We start from the raw sequence: 23,441 nt of genomic DNA, 5'->3' as shown, positions 1-23,441 counted from the left end.
TAATACTGCAGAAATCTCCCCTGAAGGCAGGGTGTGATTGGGACCGCAACTAGCAGACGTGGAGATTGTTGCCATATGTATTACAAAGTCGCATTTGGTCAGGCTCCTCTTTACTTAATTAATTCATTTTCTATGGTTTCTCATAGGAATCTTAGAAGATTCCATGCTCTTTTTGCATTTCAGTCTGCCAAGGGTTGCAAATTATAAAAAACATCATGACTGCACCCTCACCCTTCAAGCAGCTCTTTACAATAAGGACTTTCGGCATTTGTTATTTATTCCTTTTTACATTTTAGAAGACAACAAAAAACTTTCCTTTTCTCCAAGTTTATAGTCAACTAGATTTCTTCCCTGCCGCGCTCATCGTACTGTGTTTACTTAATATAATCTTTTGTAAACCGCTTTGAACTTTATAACATAACTTTATTCTTCTATACTACCACAATCAGACAATTTCTAGGCGGTTTACACTGAAGAGAGCTGGACAATCAGCGAAATACAAAATACAAATAGCAAAAGTACCATACTTCTTAAGAATACATTACATTACATTAGTGATTTCTATTCCACCATTACCTTGCGGAATTGTCATGATGTTACAAAATATGTAAGGCGGATTACATAAGAATTGTCGTGAAATTAGGTAATACATAATGGGTAATTTGAACATTTTAGATTTGATAAGGAGTAGATAGTATAGTAGGTGAAGCTTGGGATGGGTCTTGTTGTGTTTAATAGGTTTTATGTATTTTTTGAAGAGTAGGGTTTTTGTTGCTTTTTTGAAGGTTTTGTAATCTGTGGTTAAAGGCAGCAGATAGGTGAGTTGTCTGTCTAGTTTTGCTGCTCTGGTGGCCATTAGGTTAAATGAAAGGTCACTTGAACACACAAAGTTAGAGGCGTGAAGAAAGTACAAGAGGTTTATTTACAGCATGTGCAGTGAGCAGCCTGCTTACAAGAGTGCCAGAAACAGGAAATGCACGGACTTTTATGCCCTTTTCACAAACTAATATATACAAAATCTACAACTTCTCATTTGTTACTTCTATAACTTTTCTACAATTATTATTGGTCCTAAGCCAGCACTTGTGATAGGTTCAGGGGTACAACTTATAGTCCTATAGGAAGCTAGTTCATTTACCTGCTTATCTAAGCCTTGCAGTTCTAAATGTTACATGTTCAGGAGGGCAGGGTACATCATGGCTCAAACTCTTATCTATTTAGCTTACAATGTGGTAAGGCAGGGTCATATATTTCAAGCAGATGTCAGCAGATTGTACACTGTTTCCAGCTATGTAGGCCAGAGTAGTATTTCAAACAACAGTTAACCATTTCATGACCCTACAGGTTGTCATATAGTTTTCTTTGTTTGACATTTTTGGTTGGTTGGTGTGTGAATAGTGAGTGGGTTCTCCTATGTCTGGTTGAGGTGGATTGAGTTAGTCGGTTGTTCCAGTAGGTTGGGCTGTCTCCGTTTATAGCTTTAACATAGTAACATAGTAACATAGTAGATGATGGCAGATAAAGACCCAAATGGTCCATCCAGTCTGCCCAACCTGATTCAATTTAAATTTTTTAATTTTTTCTTCTTAGCTATTTCTGGGCAAGAATCCAAAGCTTTACCCGGTACTGTGCTTTGGTTCCAACTGCCGAAATCTCTGTTAAGACTTACTCCAGCCCATCTACACCTTCCCAGCCATTGAAGCCCTCCCCAGCCCATCCTCCACCAAACGGCCATACACAGACACAGACCGTGCAAGTCTGCCCAGTACTAGCCTTAGTTCAATATTTAATATTATTTTCTGATTCTAAATCCTCTGTGTTCATCCCACGCTTCTTTGAACTCAGTCACAGTTTTACTCTCCACCAGCTCTCTCGGGAGCGCATTCCAGGCATCCACCACCCTCTCCGTAAAGTAGAATTTCCTAACATTGCCCCTGAATCTACCACCCCTCAACCTCAAATTATGTCCTCTGGTTTTACCATTTTCCTTTCTCTGGAAAAGATTTTGTTCTACGTTAATACCCTTCAAGTATTTGAACATCTGAATCATATCTCCCCTGTCTCTCCTTTCCTCTAGGGTATACATATTCAGGGCATAGTAGGCAATAGAATTTGAAGTGTACTCTTGCTTGTATTGGGAGCCAGTGTGAGTCGTGGTATGCCTCTGTGATGTGGTCATATTTTTTCAGCGAATAGACAGAGTAAAATTATTGTAATTAGTATAACTTCTCTTTAGGAAATGAATCTATCAAAAATACAGTCTTTCTAGAAATCTGATTTTATGTTATGTTTTGTTATGTTCAGTGCTAATGGTTCAGTTAGCTAGACCTCCAGAGGTATAGGGGCTGCATTCCACCTTTATCTGCCATGGTATTACTACATGGTAGCTAACTCCCCACCCCTCTCCCTTTTACAAAACCGCTTAAGAGGTTTTTAGCGCCGGCCAGCGTGCTGAATGCTCTGCATGGCTCCGACAATCTTAGAGTTCCTATGAGGGTTGGAGTGGCGCAGAGCATTCAGCATGGCGCTAAACATCGCTTACGTGGTTTTGTAAAAAGTGTGTGGTGGGGGGAGGGGAGATTGTTAACCACACCACAGTGCTTTATAGTGCTGGGCACAACCTCACTATTTATTGCAGAGATTTTGCAGCTAATATGTTAGATATAAAACTTTAGTGTCCTGTACTAAACAGGAGCCAAAAACCTTTAAACATATTAGCACAGTGTTAATAATTTTGGTGAAAAGACAAACAAAAATGAAATAAACCTGAATCCCATTGGTAGCCATGTTCTAAAACTTTGTTTGTCTGTAATGATAAGAATGTGAACTAAGGCGATGGGACCACTGTTGCCTCTAAGCTGTGCGCTCGTGCGCGTGCACACAACTTGCCGAACCTGCACACACAAATTAAAATAGTGCGCACAAAAAAATAAATTTTTGCCTAAAATGATTTATTGAAATGAGACATTATGTTACATAAAGTGTAACTAAAATTACATTGTGTTTTCGTTAATTCAGACTAAACTCAAAGACCTGCCCATAAATGCCCATAACTCAATTCCGGGCCGTCTAGCAATCATATTTATAGCGCACACAAATTTAGTTTTTCTTTAAAATGCGCACAGATGAAATTTTTTGCGCACAAAGCCTATGAAAATTTAGAGGGAACAATGGATGGGACCATGGCTACTTCTCATAGATGCAAGGTTCATTATAGCCAAACTTGTTTCCAGGCACATTACATTTGAATCACGAGTATGTGTGAGTCAAAATATTGCTGCTGACTGTCTTACTGTTGCATTTCACAACCAGGCTTTGGATTTCTTCAATTGACAGGGCTTGGGGATCCTCACCAACCAAAGTATTTTCAATGTTTATTTTAGTGAGGGTGGAGCAGAGGAAATGGCGTGGCTAGTGTCCACTCTTGTTAACCGTTGACCCCTCAAAAATTCATTTCTGGCTACGTCACTGACCTGCAATGGCAAAGCTGAGCTCATAACCACCCCCCCCCCCTTTCCTCCTTTTACTAAACTGCGAAAGCGGTTATTAGCGCAGGGAGCCGCGCTGAACGCTCCGTGCTGCTCCCGACGCTCATGGAGTTCCTTTGAGCATCAGGCGCAGCATGGAGCATTTGGCACGGCTCCCTGCGCTAATAACCGCTATCGCAGTTTAGTCAAATGGGAATAGTTAGCTAAAGGCTTTCCTTTATTCTGCTGCCTGTTCTGTGCCTGAAAAGCTGTGCATCAGGCCCCAGTCTCTGGCTGCTGCCTGATAATGGTACTAATCCTGCGGGTGATTGCTTTCTCAGAAGGAGAATCCTCTGAGATCAAAGACGGTATGATCAAGGCACCGCCTTAGGGGAAGGTCACCCTTGGTAACCTTTGCCTCTTCTGCTGCTCTGTGCTTATTATAAGCTAGTGTTGGCACAATGATCTATTACCTCAAACCATTTTTAACAGAGATTTATTATGACTTAAAATAATTGTTGATTCTCTGCTTGAGATCTGGTTTCCTTTCCCTGCAGGTCTGTGAGTGTCTCTGGTCTTCCCCATATTCATCGTGGAAAAAAAAAAAATGAGGGAATGTTGTTTTCTTTCCCTCGTCTGAAAATCACAGTTAGGCCTCCGTTTTCTAAATTTTTATCCTCCCTTTTCTGTTACCTATGGGGAAAAAAAAGCTTCCCTCCCCCCCTCTTTTACGAAGGCATAAAGTGGGTTTTAGCGCCGGCAGCGACGGTAACTGCTGTGACGCTCATAGGACATTTATAAGCGTCAGTGCTGTTACCGCAGCTGCCGGCGCTAAAACCTGCGCTATGCCTTAATAAAAGAGGGGGTTAGTTTATCAAGACCTTAGGGCTCCTTTTACGAAGGCACGTTAGTGGGTTTAACGCGTGTGACTTTTCATCACGTGCTATCCTCCGCGCTAGCTGAAAAACTACCGCCTGCTCAAGAGGAGGCGGTAGCGGCTAGCACGGCCGGTGGTATAGCGCGCGCTATTATGTGCGTTAAACCGCTAACGCGCCTCCGTTAAAAAGTTAAGTGAAATGCTGTGAATAACATATACACAGCTGCATTGAAGAGTTCATTATTTATACCTTTAAAACTTAGCTAATAAATATATTCTTTTCTAACTGCAGATCCTATACAGACAAAAAAAGTAAGAAAGGTGCCCCCTGGTTTGCCCTCTTCGGTGAGTACTGAATTGTCTTGAGTTATAACATGTGGTTAACAAACAGTTCCTAATTAATTGTTGAAGAATGGTTTTTGCCTAATAACCAGAAGATGCTGAGCTGGATAATGGGAGTGGTTTAGTTGGATCCAGGATTCTTATTTGATGTGTCATTTTTAGAATTCACAGCACTGATTTGTAACTCACTCATATGCTCTTACCCCCTTGTCTCTGTCATTTGAATTTCCCTCTTGGGAAGAGAGCTGGGCCAGAATCTGTCAAACTAGATCTCCTGTACAGGTCTTTTGATGTTTAATTAGTCATTATGTTGCTGAGCAGGAGGACAGACAGAGATTAATAGCTGAGAAACTTAGAAATTTACATTTGTAATAATCCCAATGGAGCTGAAGACATTAAGATTCGGAGGACATGTACAGCTCAGCTTGCCTCAGTAGGACTGAGGTTATTAATATGCATAAATCACCAAGTCAGATGTTCATTGTGAAGCCCTGGTGGATTTTAAAGCCTTCATTAAGCTTTTCCTAACTTCAGTCTAGCATCAGGAAGGCTTTCAAGCAACTAGTTTGTTGATCCCTCTTTGCCGGAAAATTTATCCTTTGAGAATAAAGGGCTTTGATGAAAAAGGTTGGAAAGGTTTTGTTGGGGGTGTGGGGGGAATCATTAATGGCTGTGATAATCTAATGCTGTAAGGGTGTTCTGTGTATTAAATATGCTTTATTCTGTAAAGGAAGAAAACTGTTTATAAATGAATCCCGTTTGAAAATCAACATGAAGTGAAAAATCCCCAATGCTCTGAAAGAGGGTTTTTTTTTTCTGCAGGGCGCAGAACAAACAAGAGGGGAGGAGGGGGGGGGGGCGGGAAGCTCTGCTGCCTTGCGGAGCACGTCTCTTTGTTGTGTAAATGCATGTAGGGCTTTTATTTGGCAGTACTTAACACATGGGCGCAGGTGTACACGGATAAGTCATAACTCAAAGCCGTGTAGACTGAATGGAACATCCTGCACAGGCAACAATACCAGAGAAAGAGCAAAATGGGTTTGCCCTTTTTTAGTTTGTATTAGGTCTGCTGTTTAGATGGTATCTTGGAGTTGTTGCTTCTCTCCACCCTCCTCCCCTCCTGTAGGATATACAAAACCTGAGTTCTGAAATGCTATTTTAACCATTCTTCCAGATGGAGCTGAGAATTTTTGTATAGCTTGGGGCAGCTGTGCTCTGAACCTGCAGCCTACCTGGAAACCAGGATTTGCAGCTGCAGGCACTCTTGAAAGCTTTCCCGTACATAAGCACTTGGGCCTCACTAGGACCTGAATAGCTGCTTGATAAACAATATGAACAAAATACCTCAAATCAGTATTCATCAGGCCTGAACTCTGTGTGTGTGTGTGGGTGAAATCATGCATGGAACCCAGTACAGATACTACCAAGTGCATTATCACTTTAAATCTTTAGGCAGTGTTCGTACCATTCGCATGCTGGTGCTTTCCCATCCGATGCTGCCTTGTGGAACCATCAATTATTTGTTTTCCATGGAATTTAGAAGCTATATCTCCAGTTTTCTCATCACTGCATCAAACTTTAACCTTTTTTTTGTGCTTTCCTATATTTTCCTTAACTTTTTTCTTGTTTTTATTATGTTACAGTACTTTATCTGATTTTTTCTCAATTTTTTTGTTTCTGGCCTTTGGGCAGCTTCGAGCACTTTTTTCCTCCCAGGAGCATCAGCAGTTTTTGGCATCCTAGTTACTCAACCTCCCTGTGTCATTGAGCCCTTTGACTTAGCATTAGCTGTTTTTCCTTCCATATCAAAGAGGCTACCGAGTGGCTTTAAGAAATGTTCTTGATGTAATTAGACCATTTCAGGCTCTGACCTATATAATTGGTATGTCCAGTATCTGGGTCCTGAACATTGGGACATTCGTTGTGACCTCTGTCTCTGCATTCAGAAGAGGTCACTGAAAGCCCAGAAACCTCAGTTTGAAAAACTTCTCAGTACTGCATTGACTTGGAACCTAACACCCAGCCTCCTATGATTTAGGCATTGATGGGGAAGAATAAGCCAAATCATAGTTATCGGATGCATTGACGGGGAGGAATAATACAAATCATAGTTATCAGATGCTAGGGGTCAGCGCTCAAGTGCTTAAGAAAAGGATCTGGGTGTCATCATAGACAATACGCTGAAGCCTTCCGCCCAATGTGTGGCGACGGCCAGGAAGTCAAACAGGCTGCTAGGAATTATTAGAAAAGGGATGGTTAACAAGGCTAAGAATGTTATCATGCCTCTGTATCGCTCAATAATGTGACCTCACCTTGAGTATTGCATTCAATTCTGGTCTCCTTATCTCAAAATAGATATAGCGGCACTAGAAAAAGTTCAAAGAAGAACGACCAAGATGATAAAGGGGATAGAACTCCTCTCGTATGAGGAAAGACTAAAAAGGTTAGGGCGCTTCCATCCTGGAAAAGAGATAGCTAAGGGGAGATATGATTGAATTCTACAAAGTCCTGAGTGGTGTAGAACGGGTACAAGATCAAGATTTACAAAGACGAGGAGTTAAGATGGCGGAAGCGTGAAGCCGGCGGTGTTACCAGCGGTCCAGTAGATTTTTCCTCTATTAACTATTCAAATGCCTCACTCTAAGCGGAAGGGTAGTGTCCGTTCTGAGCCTGCTGCGGCCCGGATCTCTACCCTTATTCAGCGATCTATCCTGGACTTTAATGCAGTGGCCCCGATGTACCAAGAGGTAGGCTCGGGCTTTCGCCAGCCAGAAGAGTGACGGGATTTCGGGCAGGAGGTTTCTCTCTCCCCTCCGGAGACTGTTCTGCCACGCCCCCTGCTCAACTCGCAGTACGAACGGAGGTTCCCTCTGCGGAAGTCAGCACTGGGGAGATCCCATATCAGGGGCTTGGACTAGCGAGGATTGAAGGGGAGCAAAGTCGGAGGGGATTACCCTCGAGAAGATTTGGGACTCTCTCAAGCGGTTAAACATCCAGGTGGCTAGATCTTCACAAGAACTAGCACTTGTAAGTACTGTAGATGCTCTGGGTAAATTCTTGGAGAAAACTAAAGGAGACTTTTCAACGGAGATAAAAGAAGTTAAGGACAATGTGGTAAATATTCAAGCTGTAACTAATAACTTGATAAAGGAACGAACAGTTTTGAGTAAAAAAATTGAACAAATGGAAAATTACAACCGAAGATTAAATGTACGCCTGTTGAATTTTCCGAAGGCCTTGGGGGTTGCACCTACTGAAATGTGGAAAAGGTACTTAACCGAAACACTAAAGTTTTCCCCAAAACATTTTCCTCCACTTAATAGAATTTATTATTTGCCAAAAAAGAAAATAGTAGGAACTGCCCCATGTGTAGAGGAAATTTTGCCAACAGACTCCCTCAATGTTACTGAATTATTAGAAACTACCATCTCCGAATCCACAGAACATCAGGGTTAGCAAGGACCTACTCATCATAGGCATTGTAATTGCTGGAGAAATTATCTCCTGGATCAGACCATCAACCTACACCTCAACACATAGTCGGTGATTCTCAATGCACACTTCCTCATTCACCTAGTCATTCACCTAGTCATGAATATTTGAGGAATCTGACTCAGTTATCTTTAACAATTCAGAGGAGGATTTGCCAGATAACTAAACAGAAGAACCCTATGGTATACCTTCTGATCATTACTCTCTTCCTCAGCAACCCAAGTCTCCACCATCTGGCTTCATGGGGCAGAAGGGTCAGGTTTTGCCCATCAAATTGAAAACAGAGGAAGAACATTGCTCTGAACCTTTTGAATTCCTTGACTTTGAGGCACCACCAAATGAATGCATTAAGGTACCTTAGCATAGGGTCATGAAAGAAGCTATATTTAAGAATTGGGAGAATCCTCTGTCAGTTCAGGTAGCTCCTAAAAAGATAGGCACAATGTATAGAATTCAAAAGTTTCTAGACTATGAGAGAACTCAAGTTCAACATCATTCATTAATTGTGGAATCTACCCTCAAATGATCACACAGCTCATGATCTTACACTTCTGCTCCTCCAGGCAGAGAAGCCAAAACATTGGACACTCTTGGCAGACACATTTTCCAATCATCTATGCTCATCAATAGAATTATGAACCACCAATTCTACATAAACATTTATTTTAAATCCATACTTAAACTGTCAGAGTTTGAGGAATTCCTCGTATATGGTTAGAACTTATGATGATTTTGGTGTTTCTTCCTGAACATCTGCAGTGACAATTGTAGTGTGCCGCTTGGCGTGGCTTACAGTCTTTGATCTGGAAACTTCAGTTCAAGAATGCCTTTCCAATAATCCTTGTCTGGCTTATTCCTACTTCTCTTGCTTTTTGGTGAAGAGTTTGATGTGTGTGTGGTTCGTTCTCCTGACTCAGTACAAGATTGCATACAACATCAATATACTCTTGTGTGCGAATCGAGCGCGGTCATCTGCTGCCTGGCTTACAATCCACAGTGCCCATTGCTCATCAAGGCCGTTTTTGTTCCAACTCTTCTGTGGAAACTCTTTCAACAATCATCAACTGCTGTAACCTTTTGGCAATACAAAATTCTTTCTTAGAATTTGGTCTTCTGCAGTGAAAACCATTTTGATACAGAGACTGTACAATTGTCTGCTTCTGTGCATATCCCATAGCAACAATTCATTTTCACAAGTTAGTATTGTGGTGTGGTGGGGAAATATTTACAACTATACAAAGTAGGGTAAATATAGTCAATTACTGATATTCAATTCATTAAAATACTACACCAAGAATACCACAACATAAAATTAATTAAATATATAATTTATTGATTTCTTTAATTCAATTCATATCCTAAAAACTAACAAAATTTATTTCATCTACATTTAAAATCTACAATAACATGTAATACAAAGTGCAAAGTGCTACTAATAACAAAATCATAGGCTGGAAAAGCTACAGGTACTATCTAAAGCTTTAAAATAGAGTCCATCAATCAATCTTCAAGGTTCTTAATGATGTTAAGTTTTGAAGACATTCAGGCCCAATGAAGCTCTCTTAACTTGATAATGAGTCGATTAAAATCCCAATATCTTCCTGAGTAGTAATCTGTAGGCTTGACCAGACCAATTGTTCCTTATATTAACGATCCAATTAGAAATGCGTAACAACATTTTACATCAACTTCATTTGGGACGTGACTCACTAAATTTCATAAGATTTGTTCGAGTTCTGTGGAAGATATAACAAAAAACATTTTGGTGTGGGGTTTTTTTTCAGTTCACAGTATAGATGTAGATAGATTTATAGATAGATATATTAGCATTGGCTAAAAATATCATAGCAGTTTATATTTGAATACTTAAGTGTTGTGCAGAGTTGGCTTTACAGTCTATCAGATGATTACAGCTGGATTAGCAAAATTTATATTTCCTATGAGACAGACTGGCTAAAATGTGTAACTATGCAGTTTTCATGTAATTTATTACTATAATACTGTCTGAGTAATAAAAGTTAAATTATACATTAATATTTAGTGGGATTGCACAGGTTAAAAGAAATCATATTAGTAGGTGAAATATATACCGGTAACTTGTTTTTCTTGAAGGCTGTTAATTTGAAGTTGCAATGTATATGTTCTTAATGTTTCTTGTTACTTTTCTTGATGATTGAAGGAATATGGATTCAAGAAAGCAAAATATATCAAGTACTGGAGATTTTCCACCAATTCATATTGTTCAAAAATTAGAAATACTATATATACCGTTTGAATGTTTATGTGATGTCTCTCCCATTGTAATCATTGTCTTAGAGAACTCTGTAATGAAAGGACATTTTTCAATAATGAGGTTTTTAAATGCCATATAATTGAGGAAGAGAGAGGAAAGGACATAAAACCTCAATTGGGTATAATGCTTTTCAATGTGCAGTGTCTATTTTGGCTAATATGATTATTGCTTCTTGGAGCTTATGACTCCAAAATTGCCTTCACACAAAGGTATATTCCCAGTTATATAAAGGAGCATTCCCAGGTGTCCTGATTATATGAGTAGCAAACATTAAATCATGTTTAGTTTGTTCATTGTAGTTTAGAGGAACTTCTTCAGCTTGAATATTTCTGTCAGTGTTCAGAGAAAACTGCTTAGAAACTCTTCTGGGTCCTTTTGGGCCTAAGCTCAAATGTGTTCCAGAATCTTTCTTAAAATTGTTAGTCTTAATAGGACCACTGGTCAACAGCTATGTAAATAGGCACATCCCCCAACATCAAGTAATTCTATGAATAGCTAATAAAGATGAAATAGTAAGACATTCAGTTTCTGAGACAGCTAGTATCACTCTATGCATTCTATGCTAGTAGTACCACACTTACCTTTGGTCTGAGCTATGGTGTCTTGTTAGGCTCCTTAATGCTTTTCAGTGTTTGAAATGTCAGAATTCCTTAATTTGCATGCAGTGATAGAATAGCCCTTCTGAGAGGAGAGGGGAAGTATGCTTGGAGAGTTTGGCGGTGCCCTGCAGCTGTTTTTTTCCATCTGTGACCTCCTCTTTATGAAGAGAGAACTTCGGTGGCCTACTGACATCATCAGTACGAGTCCCCTTCAGGGCTAAAAGCCAGCAGCTTCCTGCAGCATGGCCACAGGGCAAGGCCAAAGGGGCATGAATTAGGTGCAAGCCAGGCCCCTTAAGAACCACTTTGGAGCACCAGTGGAGCCACAGTGGACTAGAGATTTTGTAGATTCTAGAAGAGAGCTCCAATGGGGCAACGCAAGGCTAAGACCTACATACAGCCCTTGGCTGACCTGGAAGCTTTCCCCCTGATGTCAGAGGGAAGGCTTCCAGGTCAACCGCTGCTAGCGTCAGGAGCCACTGCTTATGGCTTTGTGAAGATATTTGTGGCTGGGAGGAGGGAGCTGTCCAGAGGAGGTAAACACCCCGGGAGGGAGGGAGGCATGAATTTGGGACACAGCACAAGGGGAGGGAAGGATGACGAGAGGCGTGTTGGGACATAGAAGGGAGGAAGAGGGGCGCATTGGCACAGGAAGGGAGAATAAAACCTCAGTTCATAAGTACAAGCCCGACATAAGTCAGACATTCTTAACCTAGTGACTGCCTGTATTTGCCTGAGAAATTTATCCAGATGTTTTTAAGGCCGCATCTGGCCAAGGATATAAGAAGGCTTGAAGCGGTTCAGAGGAAAGCAAGAAAAATGGTTGGGGGGTCTGAGCCAAAAGAAGTATAAGAAGAGACTAAAGGACCTCTGGAGGAGATAAGGGACAGGGGTGCTATGATAATAGACATTTAAATATTTGAAAGGTATTAATATAGAACCAAATCTTTTTCAGAGAAGGGAAATTGGTAAAGCTAAAGGACATAAATTGAGGTTGAAGGGTGGTAGGCTTAGGACAGTGGTCTCAAACTCCTTTGCAGGGCCACATTTTGGATTTGTAGGTACCTGAAGGGCCTCAGAAAAAATAGTTAATGATTAAAGAAATGACAATTTTGCATGAGGTAAAACTCTTTATAGTTTATAAATCTTTCCTTTTGGCTATGTCTTAATAATAATATTGTCATTTATAGCTAAAGAGACATATGATCAAGAAACTGTTTGTTTTTACTTTTGTGATTATGATAAACATACCGAGGGCCTCAAAATAGTACCTGGCGGGCTGCATGTGGCCCCCAGGACGCGGGTATGAGACCATTGACTTAGGAGTAAATTTAGGAAATTCTTTTTCACAGAGAAGGTGGTGGATGCCTGGAATGCTGTCTCGAGGGAGGTGGTAGAGAGGAAAACAGTACAGAATTCTGTAGCTCAAATTTTGATTCTGGCCCACTTTTTTTGAGCATGTAATGTCAATTTTGTCTTTGTACTGGTTGCCAGTAATTTGGTGTATTAGGTTTAAGGGGATTATTTGATTTATTGAGCAATATCTAGAGAGGTTTAGTTTTATTATTTTGTATTTTCATGCACAAGTGAGAGCTTTAAGATGTGAGGGCACAAGGGCCCTGCAATTACCCTGAGAATGGTGATATTGGTTAGTGGAGATGTATAGTAGGTGCTTTTGTCTGGCTGGGCCAGTGCAATGGAATAAAACATTCACTGAACTGGAAAACTATTGGAGTTTTAGAAAGCAGGTGAAGAAATTATTTTTTGGCCAGACATTTCTCTAATTAGTTTCTGTTGGCTACAAGACTCAGGTTATTTCTTGTATTAGATCTACAGTATGTGTTGGGTTTGTTATAATTTGATTTGAATGGGTTGTATTCTTTGTTTTGATTTGATTTGGATTTTTTCCTTCATGTTTTATGTAAAGATTTTATTTTGTATATTATTTTGCAATTAACCCAGAACTATGGATAGGCAGGTTATAAATGTTTTAAATGAATAAACATATTCTGTGTATATTTTATATAATAAATTGATGATTGGCGTATCTAAATGATTGTGAGAGTATATCCACCGATATTTCGAGAATAGTCTGACTTCAACTACCTCTTGATCGCCCTCACATGAATTGGTAATAATCCTAGACCCTCAGAAATGCCACCAAGATACTCAAACAGATTTCATAGTATCTGGCTTTATGCATTGGATCTTCACCGGGTCTCTCAACTTAATTTTACATGTTACATATTTCCAATTTTACTATGAATTGATAAATGCTTAATAAATACTTTTTTATATAAATATTTTTTTAGATACTTTTTAAATTACTTTTTTAGTTAATACTTAGCTTTGAGTGGTCAAGTTTCACCCTGGGGTTTTTTTTCAGGGCTACAATCCTTTATGTGAATCTAATCACCCACACCGACCTCCAAGTTCCTGTCGGTGCGGGTGATTAGATTCACATAAGGGATTGTAGCCCTGAAGAAACCCCCAGGGTGAAACATGTTGGCATATTTATCCCTTAGAACTTGACCACTCAAAGCTAAGTATTAACTAAAAAAGTATCTAAAAAAAGTATTTATAGAAAAAAGTATTTATTAAGCATTTATCAATTCAAAGACACTTATAGTAAATTGGAAATATGTAACATGTAAAATTAAGTTGAGAGACCCGGTGAAGATCCAATGCATAAAGCCAGATACTATGAAATCTGTTTGAGTATCTTGGTGGTATTTCTGAGGGTCTAGGGTTATTACCAATTCATATGAGGGCGATCAAGAGGAAGTCGAAGTCAGACTATTCTTGAAATATCAGTATTTTATATAATATGCATATATATTGCAACACAGTCCCTGTTTTGTCCAAACCTTGGGAATGCATTTAGAAATGTTGTATACTCTATGGAGTGCACTCTACCAATCTTGTTTCTAAATTGCATTTTGGTATTTTGGGGTGAAGAGGCTGTTCCAGACCTATCCATTTACCCCCCAATTCTATAAATGACACCTAAAGTTCTGCACATATAACAATGTGCGTAGCCGATGTATGCGTACAACTTAATTGAATAATAGGCTTAATTGGCACCAATAATTGACAATTAACACCTCATAATTGATGTTACTTGGAAGTACACGTATAACATGACAGGTGCAATTTTATTAAAGTTATGTATCAGTTCAAGTGTGCAATGCTGAAAGGAGGCTTGATTAGGTGTGAATTGCGGGTATGATTTTGAGTTATGTGCAAGTTTGTAGAATATGCACTGATGTGCGCACAACAGGTTCAGGTATTTAGGCTTGGTTTTAGCTGGTGTAATGGGTGCGCCTAAAAGTTATCATGGATAAGTGGTGCTAAGTGTGATTCTACAAGTTGCACATAACTTTTATAGAATTGCGCTTAATGCCACCCTAGTTGGCACCGATATTTTAGGCATGATATATAAAATCAGGCCCATAATACATATTGCCCATACGAGGGACCTCTGTCTGAAAAGATTGAATCAGTCAAGTTTGCTTGTCTATAATTAAAGATTATAAAATGAACAGAGCAACGCTTATCAAACATTCTCCGACCATGATCCCCATTATTGCAGCCCCGAAAGGCACATAACTCCCAGGGCCTGCTCAGGTCACAACCCTAAATATTTGGGATTGTGGCCCTCAGTCTAGGTTCTAGAATAGAGTTTACTTTCATATTTACTTTTAACGTTTTGAATTAGCAATAGGAATAATCAGGAAAGTCATGAAAAAAAATGTAAAGATAGTTTCATCTTTAGAACTTGCCAAATATATATACTGTAGTCGCAAATAGGGAAAATTGTTTGATTGTTAGTTCATTTTTGGAATATTTTTCTGATTTTGTTGTTTTCTTGTGGTTCAGCCATACCTTTTTCCGTTAAATTTTTTAAGATGCATTACAACTTTTTAAATTGCAGAAATTGTATGTATGTTAATTCATACAGTATATTGTTTCAGTCCACTGTTTTAAGGTTCGTAAATGAATAGCTACTTCATATTCCTATTAGAGGTTGAAAAATCCTTGCGCCTCAGGTAGGCATCAACAACTTCAGCTTTGATTGGGGGGGACAGAGAGGGAAGTGGCTTATTTGTTCACTATCAGAACATGGTATGGAAGAAGTTGGCAAGAGCAGCATCTTTAGCATCTGGAGGTGTAGGCTATGTCTTCAGCTCTGGTTGTGGTCCCAATAAGAACAGGCAGCATCTTTGAGAAGAGGGAGGGCTGCAGTAACCAGTGGGATATAGAGTTGTAGAGGAAGAGGGAAAATAGACAAAGATACAGAGTGGAGGGGGGGGGGGGGAGAAGAGGCTGAGGGAAGTAGAGGAAGAGAATGGGTAGAGTTGGAGTGCAAGAATGGGATAGAGAGAGAAAGGACAGCATTCTGTTTCCCGCTCCTTAATGCATTATTAGAGGTATGCCTCGATACAATCATATGTCCAGTAATCTCTCTCCTGTTGTATATACATGAATTCTGTTACTGTTTGGATTACTTTCACTTTGCTGATAGGCTATGGTCTAGACTAGAGAATGACACGATGACAGAAATCATCATCTTTCCTGTCCCTGCGGGAAACCATCTCATGTCATTCTTTAGAGTCTATCTCAATCTCAGGCCTTCTATACCAGCTTTCTGTAAAGCAAGGCATGAGGGTCAGTGGTTGTACCCATTCATACTCTGATTCTTCCCTCTCTTCTTAAAGAATGACATGGGGATTGTTTCCTGTGATTATCCGCAGGGACGGGAACAGTGATGAATTCTGTCACCGTGTCATTCTCTAATCTAGACATCCACTACCCTCTCAATACACAAGTATTTCCTCTGAATCTTCCTTTCCAAATCATATCATAACTCGTGATCCGTGCTACTTTTTTGTGTTGTATTGAAACCCCTTAGACACTTAAATATAGCTATAGTCTTTACCATTGTTCCTTTTCTCTGTAGACCACATTTTGAGCTCTTCAGCTTCTTTGCATAGAGCTTGTATTTTAGGCTTGCAATGCTCTGATTCATTTCTGTTTTTTCAATGTCATTCTACTTGGAACCAGACTCCAAGTCAGGTATTTTACAGTAAGTAACATAACGGTTAAAAACCTTGAATTATATATTGTAGTGAGTTATATACTTCCACTATACCAGGGATTGATGACTGCCTACCTATATGGGATAATAAGTTTATTAGAATTCAAGGGAAGATGGTGGAGTGGTCATTGTGGCAACGTGCTGGCATATGGTCAATTCATTATTTAAGATGATAAGTGGTTAACCTTTCAGGAATTACAGCATAAATACATGTTGCCTGCCAGCCAATTTTATAAGTGGATACAATTTCAACATTGCCTTAATGCCTTTTTGAAGAGTAAACCTCTTTATTCTTCCACTCCAAGCCTACTGTCGTTTTGTCTTTTTGTTTATTTATTTAAAAAATTTCTATACCGTTTAAAACTAAACGGTGTACATGATTTACATACATAATATTATAAAAACATAATAAAACAGACACACAAAAAAGCCTCATAAATTATATCTACAAACTAATACCATGGCTTATATAATGAAAATCACTAAGAGTTCATCAACTATGCCAGAGAAGAGAATTATTAGCTAGAAAAAGGCATCTACAAATAATTGCTTCTTGAGTAATTTTCTAAACAAACCCTTTTCAGTGATAACATCTAAAAAAGAGGCTGCTTCCAAATGGTACAAAATCTTACAGTTCAACTCATTTTCACACCCAAAGGGTACTGAAGATATATGGCAATTTGACAATAAGAAGGAGGTATCTGAGCAATGTTAGGAACAGATTTGAACAGATTTAAAACATGGTCTAAGTCCCAAAAAAACCCTAAAGTGACCAGATAAGCACTGCAAACACATAATACAGACCCTCCACACATTACCCCAGTGATCACCGACCCCCCCCCCCAAAAAAAAAAAATATTAATCACAACTTGAAAATTGTGCCTCCAGAACATCATCATCTGGCAGCTTGGCATAGGAAAGCCTAGTCGTGCTGCACAGAGGCATCTTAAACCATCTTGGGAGTGGGTTAAGGACCCATGGAGAGGATAACCCATGCCCATAAGCCCCTGTAATCACTGCATTGATATTGAAACATATCCACTCCCCTATACATCCCCCAAACCCTTTTTTACTGGCATATAAGTGTCTCCTGCAGCCATAAGGGCTATTGGGGTGGTAGATAAGTGGGTCTAGGGGATTCTGGAGGTGGTTTGGGGGGCTCACCATGACCTATAAGGGAGCTGTAGTGAGATGAAGACATGGCACCCTTTTTGTGAAGTTCACAGCAGTGCCCTATAAGGTACCCCACTATTTAGGTGCCATGTCTGAGTGTTCAGTTCATCACTTTACAGACCCCTCCCACGTCCAACAGGGCTTGTTCTAAGTGTTTTTGACTTGGATGAAAAGTTGGACAAAAATGTGGTATAAAGATGGACAATTTAGCGACTTGGACGATCAGATCGGTAGGACGTATACTTAGACGATTTTCTAAACAAAAAAAAATTTGGACGTATTTTTTGAAAATGTGTTCTAAGCTTTTTTTTTACTTTGGACGACTTGCGACTTAGACGAAAACGGACTTAGACGTTCCTTTCGATTATGCCCCTCTATCTGATAAAGCACAATTACTAAGAATTTTGATCAATTTGGCTATTAAAATCATATTGCAACACTGGAAGGTGCTTCTAGAGTGGAATACATAACTTGGTGGAACACAGTTTGTATAACTGCCAAGTATGAGCGTGTTGCTGCAGAGAAATATAATGCTCTAAAAAATTTTACTAAAATATGGGAGCCATTGGAGTCTTATAGTCATGCGCCTATTAAACCATAACGATTTGTTTGATTAAGGAGTACATCCATACTGTCCTTTTTGATATATTTATGGCATTAATGATCATTAACAATTTTAAATGTTAATCTACTGTTTAATTTGCTTGTTTGTTTTGGTTGGTTTTATCTTTTGTTTATGATCTATATTATATTGTATAGTATTGAGATTTACATATTTATGATTCTTTTTCTTTTAATACCAATAAAAATTATTAAAATAGAAAATGGAACCAGACTCCAAGTCGGATATTTTACAGTAAACAACATAACGGTTATAAACCTTGAGTCAGTCAACTGTAATATGAAAAGGCTAACAGACTTGACTTCACTCATGACACCCAGCTATCACATAATCAGTTTATTTGGCTTGTAAAGAACTTATGTTATTTTTCCACTAAGGGCTCCTTTTATCTAGCGGGGTTAGCGCGTCGGACATTTCATCACGCGCTAACCCTTGCAGCCGGCTAAAAAACTAACGCCTGCTCAATGCAGGCGTTAGCGGCTAGCGCGGCAGGCAGTTTAACGCACGGTATTATGCGCGTTAAACCCATACTGCAGCTTGATAAAAGGACCCTAAGTATACCACTGATATTATGCATATTTGTATACTGGGTTTTTTTAAGGGCAATACAGTACTATTTAGAAAAAGATTGATCACTGAAAAATATGGAGAAATACAGACCTGCATAAATGTGTTTTTATAGTTTCAAAACTGAATATAGACCTGGGTAGTCTTAAATATTTATTTGTTTTAAAGAAATAGATAAAGTGAACACATTAGTGCAACCAGTTTACAAAAGGTCACATCTTATTGCCATAACTGCTATTATAAATCACAGAATGCAACACCTCCTTAGAAACTAGTTTTAATATCATTAATTATGACATCATTTTACTATGGCAACCAACAGTATATCACTTTTAAAGGCTTTTTTATGTGTTTTTTTGGCTAGATGGTGATTAGATATAGATACGATACTAGAGGAGAAAGGTGAGAGTACAAACTGCATAAAATTGAGTAATGCATTCTGATATTGGATCAAGCTGATTGTAACATTTGATACAGATAATTCACAGAATATATGGTGTCTCTCCCCACTTGTTGTTGGCCAGTAACCTAGAAGATTGAGAAGAGATTTCTAGTCCAGGAGTTGGCAAGTCCCATTGCTTAACTGCCAAAGTTAACCAAGCCAATTCAAATTAATTCAGTATTCAAGTAGGTCCATGCTAGGCAAAGTTATGTGCTTACCTTTGGCACAGGGATTGCCAACTGGATCCAAATTCACCTGTCATATTTGTGATCCAGTCCTTGGTTTACCCCATTATACCAGGGACTTATAGTTCTGATTTCCCCGTTGCATTCCATATGAAAAGCAAGTCTACAAGTCCCTGCTTGCAATAAGTTAAACCAAAGACTGGCTCAATCCTGTTGAATGAACCTGGATCCCGTTCGCAACCCTATTTTGAGGGGATGGTATGAAAGCCTAACTAGTTAAAAAATGTACTTAGGTAATCTAATCGTTCACTTTATTTCATATCTTTTTAGTCATATTAAACCTCCCAAAGTGACTTAGGGCTCCTTTTACGAAGGTGCGCTTGCGTTTTTAGCATGCTACATGGAAAATACTAATGCCAGCTCTATGGAGGAGTTAGTGTCTAGCATGCGTGGCATTGTAGCGCGCACTAAAACTGCTAGCGCACCTTCTTAAAGGAGCCCTTAGAGCATATGGTCTATTCAGAAAGTTCCAGGACATTTTGAATTGTATGCCAACAAGAAGTTCTTTTGAGGCTTGAAACCTCACGAGTAACCTCCTTTTCTCCATTTGTTGATATCTGTTTTCGTCTCCAAGCTACAGCAGTTTTTGTGAAAATGTGTTTTTGTGATCGGCTATTTTTCATCACATGCAATGAACAGCGCTGCAAGGTGAGGTTCTGTTTTAAATTGCGTAAGACCACTGCAAAAACTTATGAAATGTTGAAAGTGGCTTATGGGGAACATGTCATGAGCCATGAAAGGTGTTTTGAATGGCATTCACACTTCAAAAGTGGTTGTGAATCAGTGGAAGATGATTTGCGAACTGGAAGACCATCAACATCAACTGATGAGGGTTCTTGTGTGCGTTAATCAGCAATTAACTATTAGAGAATTGGCAGAGGAATGCAGCATCTCCATTGGTTTATGCCATAACATTCTAACCGAGAAGTTGAGGATGTCTCGTGTTGTGGCAAAGTTTGTTCCACGGTTGATGACCGACGACCAGAACAACTGCAAATTTTGCGCCAAAAATGCAATGACAGTTCTTCCTCAGCCACCTTGTTCTCCTGACTTGGCTCCTGCTGACTTCTTGCTTCCTAAACTTAAATCCACACTGAAAGGAAAGTGATTCAACACCATTGAAGACAAAAATCAAAATTCGATGTAACAATTTTTGGCGATTCCTGAAGATGCGTTTAAGGACTGTTTCCAGAAGTAGAAATGATGTTGGGAAGGAGAGTACTTTGAAGGGGATCCAGTGGAATAAGTTGTAAGATTGTTTAATAAATTTTTATAAAATCAATTCTGGAACTTTATGAACAGATCTCATACATTTGAAAAAAATTAAATGCAGTATACTGTATATTGAAAAAGTTAAATACAAATTTGAAAAGATTGTATAAAACAGTTCAAAGCTATTTAAAATAACAGATTAAGAGCAACAGAACCCTAGCACCCAACGAACAGCACATTTGTGCATTATTAGGAACTAGGTCCTATCGCACAAAATTTGAGCTGTGGTGAAATGTGTACACTAATGACATTAGTGTGTGCTAATGAGGTAGTGTACAATGATTGCTGTAGTACAGTAGTAAATCTCACTCTCCATCCTCAGTAAAGGAAGTTTGAACTGAGTCACTACATGTAAACATAAGAATTAAATTACAAAATAATAAAATCTAACCTCACTGGTCAAGGCAAAGAACCACAATATACAGATATACAGATAGGACCAGCCTGCCATTAGACAGAAGAGGGATCCATCTAGAGTGGCAAAATTGGGGGTCCAATGGCATGGTTTTGGTGCACATCTTGTGCATCCTCCCATGTGGACTCCAAAGCTCAAAAAAGAGTTGTGGGTCCAGTAAGTATAGGATGATGCCCAAGTCTTCCTCTGAGGAGGGGAGAGGGGTATGGCTTATTCTTTCTTACAAGACCCATTCAGCAATCCTTCTGTTTTAAACTTTGGCAGCTGACAGAGGGTGGGGCTAGGGCAAAGAAGATGAAATGCTGGCTCACTAGAAGCATGAGTGAGGGGAAAGAAGGAAAGATACTAGCTACCTTTAGGAGAAGGGATGGAGAAGGGATAGAGAGGGGTAAGGAAACTGCTGGCCACCTGGGGGTATAAAGGTAGGGGCATATACCTTCAAAAAATCCTTTCTAAAATTACCTCCTTTATCCTGATTTAAAAAAAAAAAAGATGTTGGGCAATAAGGCAAGGCAAGGTAGATTTCATCTGATTTTTTCAGTTTAAATTAGTGCAATAACTAGGTATCACAGTAGTGCACAGAAATAAAAGGCCAGTAAGCACACAGTAGATTAATTCAGCCTCTCTACTGCTTTATCTTATTCTTCCAAAAGTCTGTAAGGTAATCTAATAGCAGAGATTTACATGCACTTTACGTATTTAAATCGTTTTGTTTCTCTGTTCCCCTGATACTGATTATTGAATAGGGTGAAACTCTGAACAAACAGGATACAATTGTTTTAGCTTCCTTGCTTGCAGGATCTTGATTGTAGAGCCATCTGCAGGTAAATTTTGAAAACTGCATCTGAGCATCATTTGAGTTACAGTATTTTCCATTACTGTGACATAAACATGAAGTATAACTAATTGTGCAGCATATGTCTCATGGTCCGCAGGAGGAGAATCTGGATAGCAAAAGTTTCATTTCTTACATGTATTTGCTTTCTCAAGTGATGAGTGGATGTTTTACTGTATTTTATTATTCTGTTGCTGGCTGGCAATTTACTTTCTACACAGCAAGATGGTGATTTCCCAAGACATTGAAATGTTTGACTTCAGAGATTTTGTGCTATTACCGTTCTACATAATTTTGTAAGGAAAAGGGGATGGGATTTGATATACTACCTTTCGATGGTTACAATCAAGGTGGTTTACATATTATATACAGGTACTTATGTTGTACCTGGGGCAATGAAGGGTTAAGTGACTTGACCAGAGCCACAAGGAGCTGCAAAGGGGAATGAGCCGGGTTCCCCAAGTCCTCTGGCTGCTGCATTAACCATTAGGCTACTCCTCTGCTCCAGTACAGGAAGTACAGTAAAATCTTGGCTTGCGAGCATAATTCGTTCCAGAAGCATGCTTGTAATCCAAAGCACTCGTATATCAAAGTGAATTTCCCCATCAGAAATAATAGAAACTCAGATGATTTGTTCCACCACCCAAAAACTTTAATACAAAATACAGTAATGTATGTACTTGTATTGCAAGACCTCGCTCGTTTCGAACAGTCACTGCACTGCGGGTGAATTGGACGTGATGCTTTTATTACCTTCAGCTGCGGTCAGCGCGAGATGTGCATATGTTGTGCAAGCGTCAACTGCAAGTGCTTGTATTACATTCAACCGCGCTCAGCAATGCGTGTATATTGTGCATACTTGACATGACGTGCGTATACGTGTTCGAACTGCAAGACAATGCTCATTTATCGAGTTAAAATTTGCCTTGCAAAACACTTGCAAACCACGTTATTTGCCATCCAAGGTTTGACTGTATATGCTTAAATTGCATCATTTTTCAGAGGGAAAATAGATACACACATTTATATCTGCAGTTCAGTACACACAAAGGAGGCAATTCTATAAAGGGTACCAAAAGTTAGGCACCAAGATGTATCAAGCTAAGCCCAGATTCTGCGTTAGAATACTAGCATACATCTACATTTACACGTCAAGGTATGGAGAACTTGGAATACGAGGAACGACTTAAGAGACTGGGATTGTTCTCCCTTGAGAAAAAGAGACTGTGAGGGGATATGATCGAGACGTTCAAAATACTGAAAGGAACCGACAAGATAGAGCAGGAAAAAAAATTATTTACAATGTCCAATGTGACACGGACAAGAGCACATGGACTGAAGCTAAGGGGGGACAAGTCCAGGACAAATATCAAGAAGTTCTGCTTCACGCAACGAGTGGTGGGTACCTGGAATGCTCTCCCAGAGGAGGTTATTGCGGAATCCACCGTTCTAGGATTTAAAAGCAAACTAGATAGACATCTCCGTACGAGAGGCATAGAGGGATATGAGTGACTAAAATTACGCCAGGTGTACACCTGGCTAGGCCTCCGAGTGTGCGGATCGCCGGACTTGATGGACCAAAGGTCTGATCCGGAAATGGCAGTTCTTATGTTCTTATCTTTGCATGTAACCTTACAGTATTCTGTAAGTTATGTGTATAAATGTAGAACCTGCACAAGCACCCCCTGAGTATACACCCCTT

General features: G+C 39.4%; 1 protein-coding gene across 11 annotated transcripts in view; it reads left to right on the top strand.

Moving 5' to 3' along the window:
• TCF12 (transcription factor 12) overlaps positions 1-23,441 on the top strand; it is an 807,409-nt gene that overhangs the window by 550,109 nt on the left and 233,859 nt on the right. For all 11 annotated transcript variants that reach the window (XM_033920038.1, XM_033920035.1, XM_033920040.1 and 8 more), the window contains one exon: positions 4,637-4,689. In XM_033920038.1, coding sequence (XP_033775929.1) covers positions 4,637-4,689 — 53 coding nt within the window. The remainder of the gene's footprint in view (positions 1-4,636; positions 4,690-23,441) is intronic.

The sequence above is a fragment of the Geotrypetes seraphini genome, chromosome 14 (assembly GCF_902459505.1).
Source record: "Geotrypetes seraphini chromosome 14, aGeoSer1.1, whole genome shotgun sequence".
Taxonomy (NCBI): Eukaryota; Metazoa; Chordata; class Amphibia; order Gymnophiona; family Dermophiidae; genus Geotrypetes; species Geotrypetes seraphini.
This window is presented reverse-complemented; position numbering and strand designations above follow the sequence as displayed.